The sequence below is a fragment of the Lactuca virosa genome, chromosome 6 (assembly GCF_052849685.1).
Source record: "Lactuca virosa cultivar CGN04683 chromosome 6, Lactuca_virosa_CGN04683_v6, whole genome shotgun sequence".
NCBI lineage: Eukaryota > Viridiplantae > Streptophyta > Magnoliopsida > Asterales > Asteraceae > Lactuca > Lactuca virosa.
Window position 1 is genome coordinate 119,113,447 of NC_136431.1, and position 6,169 is coordinate 119,119,615.

At 39.6% G+C, this 6,169-nt stretch overlaps 1 protein-coding gene across 1 annotated transcript; it reads right to left on the reverse strand.

Moving 5' to 3' along the window:
- Positions 1-532: 532 nt before the first annotated feature.
- LOC145121902 (uncharacterized) lies at positions 533-5,948 on the reverse strand. Its single transcript, XM_079057585.1, has 10 exons — positions 5,787-5,948; positions 5,633-5,681; positions 5,254-5,536; positions 4,667-5,110; positions 3,468-4,329; positions 3,228-3,358; positions 2,655-3,050; positions 2,303-2,537; positions 1,022-1,181; positions 533-909 (listed from the first exon to the last, which is right to left on the reverse strand). Exons 1-10 carry the CDS (start codon positions 5,946-5,948, stop codon positions 533-535), a joined length of 3,099 nt encoding a protein of 1,032 aa, XP_078913711.1.
- Positions 5,949-6,169: the final 221 nt, after the last annotated feature.

A 6,169-nucleotide genomic window follows, 5' to 3' on the forward strand; every position in this document is an offset into this window, starting at 1 on the left:
CCATCACTTTCTCTGAAGAAGAAAGATGAGGCTACAAGGACATTGGATGTGATGATATTGGAGCCTTGTGTGATTTTCTCGAGATTCGGGCGCTTGCTCTCAAAAAGCTCAACACAAGTAAGGAGGGCGGCAAGATAAGTGATAATAACGCCACAATGGATAGGGCCGGAATAACTAGTAGAGACCTTGAGAAGTTTGTAAGCAAGGAAGGCGCCAAAATATTGTCTATTCAAGTCGGTGACCATGCACCAAAGGATATCTAGATCCTTCTTACCGGCTCTGCTACCGTCTTCTTGGGGGAAGACAATATAAGCAATAATTTAGAGAGCCACCCTTAAGACCGGATGAATGATTTGAGATGCTTTGGCAGATCGAGCCTCATACACATCAAGTCCCGTGAATTCATTCCAAACGCTTTGGTTTTGAAAATGGTATTTTTCTCTCGCATGTAGCCTAATTTGGGACCATAAGTATTGATTGTAGAAATCCCAACAAACTCACTAAGATCGTTTGGACTCGGAAAAAATTGCAACTACATGAGACGGAATGAGAGACATTTGGCATTGTCATTGAATTCCAAAGATTGTAAGAATTCAATGGTTGTGTTTTTATACAATTCCATTGGTTCCAAAGTGAGAAGTTTCTCCCAACCGATATTGCTAAACAAACTAAGAACGCCATCATAAAAACCTAGTTTTTGGAGAGTGGAAATATCTACAAACCGTAATTGAGAACATTCGCGGTCCTTCAGGCGACGGTAGCAGTCACGGTGCTCAAGACAATTATGAACAATGGTGGTGGCACCATATTTGGATTCCAATTGTTCCTTTGGCTTTGGATTTTTGCGTTTTGGCATGATGACAAACCAAATATATGACAGACAAGTGGTGACCAAAAGGTAGAGCACAACTAGACAAGCACGAATGAACAACTATATGAAGCACAAGAACGGATTCACAACAATTCTAGCCAAACAAACTATAAATTAATGCATAAAACTTGAGATATGGAAGGAATCTACCATTCAAATGCTTGAATTTGTGGTGTTTGCTTGAATTGTTCACTTCATCTTCAACCTCAAGAAAGCTTGAACTCTTCAATGGTGGAATGCACAATTGGAGATGGAGGTTTCCAATCTTCTTTCCAAAATGCCCCCCCCCCCTAAGCTTGCTCTCGAAACCCTGTACATGAATTTGGAAACCCAATACAAGAATCAATTCAAACTTTACAAATCAAAAACTAGGGTTTATGAAGAAAAAATCCGATTTTTACCCAATAATGGAGGTATTAAACCTAGAAGATGAATGACATGAAGTTAGGAACCCATAATAACATACCTTTGTGCCTTAATCTCGGATTAATTGAAAGAAATCGGACCCTAGACTATGGTTTGGAAGGTTCGGCTGAAGATGGGAAGGAGTGGGGAGAGAAGATGCACGATCGAGAAGGTAAGAGGTAGGAGGGTTTAATCGAAAACGTATTAAAAACGCATGGTCTTTAATCTAAGCGCACGACCCACAAGCATGGTTAATCGAGCCGTGAGTTGTAACCGTGCATTTTTTTGTTTGGATCAGTGACTCGACGCATGGCCGACGGCTAGGCTGTGCATTTCCTTCTATGCCCGTGTGTTTAGAACTCTTGGCCATGCGATTTTTTTTTTGAATTTCAATGTGAACGCACGGTCTAGCCTTAGGCCGTGCGTCTTTGGTGTTATGCCCATGTGTTTTCTAGTTATCCCGTGCCAAAAAAAATTCTTTAAAAAACTCGAAGTCCAAGCACGGTTTAAAAATTCGGCCGTGTGTTTTATGCCTAGCCCATGCGAATTTTTGTATATGCCCTGCATTTTCTTTTTGTTAACCTAAAAAAAATCGTTTTTTTTTTCAAAACCAATTTTTGCTGTCGACCCTTAAATAAGAAAATTGTTTTGTATGGAACCTTTGAAAAGACTCAAAAACATTACAACACGGATGAAATAAAGTAAAAGAAAGAAGAATGGAAAGAAATACTCCCGAGTTGCCTCTCGGTTAGCCGCCCTTGTTTCAAGTCTTTGGCTCGACTTTGCCCTTTAGATTTACTCAATGTAGTATGGGCGTTCCAAGCTATCAACATCCATGTCTTTCTCTTGGAAACCTTCATAAATGACCTTTAACATGTGACCATTAGCCTTGAACACTTTTCCAGTTTTGTTAGTTTTAATCTCGACTGCACCATGATCAAATACATTAGTAACAATGAATGGTCCCACCCACCGGGATCGTAACTTACCGGAAAACCATTTAAGTCAAAAGTCATAGAGTAATACCTTTTGACCAATCTCAAAAGTCTTACGGGAGAGATACTTATCATGGAATGCTTTGGTCTTGTCTTTGTAGATACGTGAGCTCTCAAATGCTTCATTTCTTATCTCCTCCAACTCTTGAATCTCTAACTTTCGATGAACACCCGCTTCATCAATCTTCATGTTTAGCTTTTTGATAGCCCAAAAAGCTTTGTGCTCCAGTTCAACAGGGAGATGACAGGCTTTGCCAAACACAAGTCTATAAGGTCACATCCCAATTGGAGTTTTATATGTAGTTTGGTATGCCCAAAGAGCATCTTCTAGTCTTAAAATCCAATCTTTGTGGTTTGTGTTTACTGTTTTCTCAAGTATGGACTTGATTTCTCTGTTTGACACTTCAGCTTGTCCATTTGTTTGTGGGTGATAAGTTGTGGACACCCGATGTTGGACTCCATACTTCTTGAGAACTGAACCAAGAGTTTTGTTGCAGAAGTGTATGCCTCTGTCACTAATCAAGGCTTTTGGAGTTCGAAACCTACATAAGATGTTAGCCTTGACAAAATCTACAACAACTTTAGCATCATCAGTTCTTGTTGCTTTTGCCTCTACCCATTTGGAAACATAATCAACAACCAAAAGCATGTATAAGTTTCCAAAGGATGAAGGAAAAGGACCCATAAAATCAATACCCCATGTATCAAATATTTCACAAACCAAGATGGGGGTCAAAGGCATTTGTTTTCGGGAAGTCAAAGAACCAGTCATTTGACATCTATCACAACTTTTACAAAAACTGTAAGAGTCATGAAAAAGTCGAGGCCAATAAAATCCACAGTCTAAAATTTTTCTGGCGGTTCTTTGAGGACCGCAAATGCCCTCCACAAGCATAACTATGACAAAAGTTGAGGATAGATTGTACCTCATGTTCTTCAACACATCTTCTTATTACCTGATCTGCACAATGTTTCCAAAGGTACGGTTCATCCCAAATGTACCTTTTCGCATCTTTTTTGATCTTATCTCTCTGTGACCTTGTGAGATTGGGTGGGAACTTTCCCGTGACCATAAAATTGCATATATCTGCATACCAAGGCGGTGTTTGGATAGCAAACAAGTGCTCGTCTGGGAATGTGTCATGAATAGGAGTCACATCTTCGGGTTGAACTATTCAGCTCAAATGATCTACGACCAGGTTCTCCTTCCTGCTTTTATCTTTGATCTCAATATCGAACTCTTGCAAAAGCAACGTCCACCGTATTAACCTTGGATTCGAATCTTTCTTGGTAAGTAGATGCTTTCTAGCTGCATGGTCTGAATATATGATCACTTTAGTTCCAATGATGTATTGTCGGAACTTCTCTAGTGCAAAAACAATAGCAAGGAACTCTTTTTCTGTTGTGTTGTAGTTGCTTTGTGCACTATCAAGGGTCTTGGACGCGTAGTAGATGACATGATGTGCTCGATCCACCTTTTGACCCAATACCGCCCCAACAGTCATGTTGCTCACGTCACACATGAGCTCAAACGGGAGATCCCAATTAGGTGGTTGGATGATTGGAGCGGAGGTAAGTAAATCCTTCAAACGGTCAAAAGCATCCTTGCATGGCTGAGTAAACTCAAATTCAGCATCTTTTTGGAGTAGTTGACACATTGACACCGTAATCTTTGAGAAATCTTTGATGAATTGCCGATAGAAACCTGCATGACCAAGAAACGAACGAACTTCCCGAACATTTGTCGGGTAAGGAAGACTCTTGATAACATCTATATTGGCTTTGTCAACTTCCAAGCCTTTTTGGGACACAATATGACCTAAGATCAATCCTTTGTCCACCATGAAATGGCATTTTTCATAGTTAAGCACAAGATCTGTGTCAATGCACCTTTGCAGAATTTTTGTTAGATTGCTTAAACAATCATCAAAGGAGTTTCTATAAACTGTGAAATCATCTATGAAGACTTCAATAATGTTTTCAACATATTCAGAAAAAATGCTCACCATGCATCTCTGAAATGTTGCGGGTGCATTACATAGACCAAAAGGCATATGCCTATAAGCAAATGTGCCAAAGGGAAATGTGAATGTGGTTTTCTCTTGGTCTTTTGGGGCTACCAGAATTTGATGAAAACCACAGAAACCATCTAAGCAACAGTAGTGAGATTTTCCCGCTAATCTCTCTAACATTTGGTCGATGAATGGCAAGGGAAAATGGTCTTTTCTTGTTGAGGTATTCAATTTTTTGTAGTCAATACAAACTCTCCAGCCGTTTTGCACACGGGTTGGCACCAAGTCTCCCTCGGAATTCTTGACAAATATGACCCCGGGGTTTTTCGGAACAACCTGAACGGGGCTCACCCATTTACTATCAGAGATAGGGTAGATCAGACCTGCATCCAAAAGCTTCATGATTTCTTTCTTTACTACCCTCCATCATGGGTGGGTTCAATCTTCTTTGTGCCTCTCGGGTTGGTTTGAAGTCCTCTTCCATGAGAATCTTATGTATGCACAAAGAAGGGCTCAATCCCTTTATGTCAGCAATTGTCCACCTAATAGCCTTCTTATACTTTTTCAGCAAGGTCACCAACTCATCCTCTTCTGCAATGGACAACTTGTTGGAGATTATAACAAGCAAAGTCTTTACTTCTCTAAGGTATGCATACTTCAAATGATCTGGAAGAGTCTTCAATTCTAGCTTAGGTGCCTGCACAATAGAAGCAAGAAGTTTTTTGTTAGAAATGGGCAATTTCACATTGGTATTATCATACCTCATTTTCTTCTTTTCTTCCATGAACTCCACAATTTCCAGCAACTCCTCATAAGCTTGAAATTTTCTGCAATCTCTTTGACTAAACTATTATTAAAATTCCTACTCAAAACTAACTCCAACAAATCATGGTTAGTCAACTCAAAACACTTTTCAGTCAAAGGTTGGATCATATCAACAAATTTTATACAATGAACATCACTTGGGTACCTCATTGCTTCATAGATATTGAAGTTGATGACCTCCCCATCGAATTCCATAGACAATGTACCATTTAGGACATCAATTTTTGTTCTTGCTGTTTTTAAGAATGGACTACCTAAGAGTATGGAACTCGAAGTTGGGTGGTCATCATCTACCATATCAAGCACATAAAAATCTACAGGAAAGACAAGTTCATTAACTTGCACTAAAACATCCTCTAATACACCTTTTGGGTGCACTATATAACGATCTGCAAGTTGGATAATCACCCCGGTTTTTGCTAAAGTGCCTATGCCAATAGATTTATAAACAAAATATGGTAAAACATTAACTGAAGCTCATAAATCTAGAATAGCACGGGGGACATAAAGGTTTCCTAATTTACAAGAAACGGTGAAAACACCTAGATCCTTGCACTTTGGGGGCATCATTTTCTGCAAAACTGCAGAAACGTTTTCACTTACTTTCACTGTCTCAGTACCTCACAGCTTCTTTTTAGATGTGCAAAGTTCCTTAAGGAACTTATCATATCTAGGTACCTGTTTGATCGCGTCTAAGAGAGGGATGTTGACTTCAACTTTCCGGAACATTGCCACGATTTCACTATCTTCTCTCTCTTTTTTGTTGTTGCTCAATCTTGATGGAAAAGGTGGTGGTGTGATCTTTGCTTCTTTCTCTTCCGGCTTCTTTATCTCCGCCATTTTTTCTTTCTTTTCATCTTTCTTTGGTGGTTCTTCTATCACCAACTCCTATTCTTCTTCTTCTTCGGGCATATTCGGGCCATCATATTTCCTTCAAATCCTCAAGCTAATTGCACAAGCATTGTGCTTTGGGTTCTTTTCGGTTTGAGGAGGATACTTTCCTTGATTCTCCATTTTGCTCACCGATTGAGCAAGTTGTGCCATTTGGTGATCAAGATTCT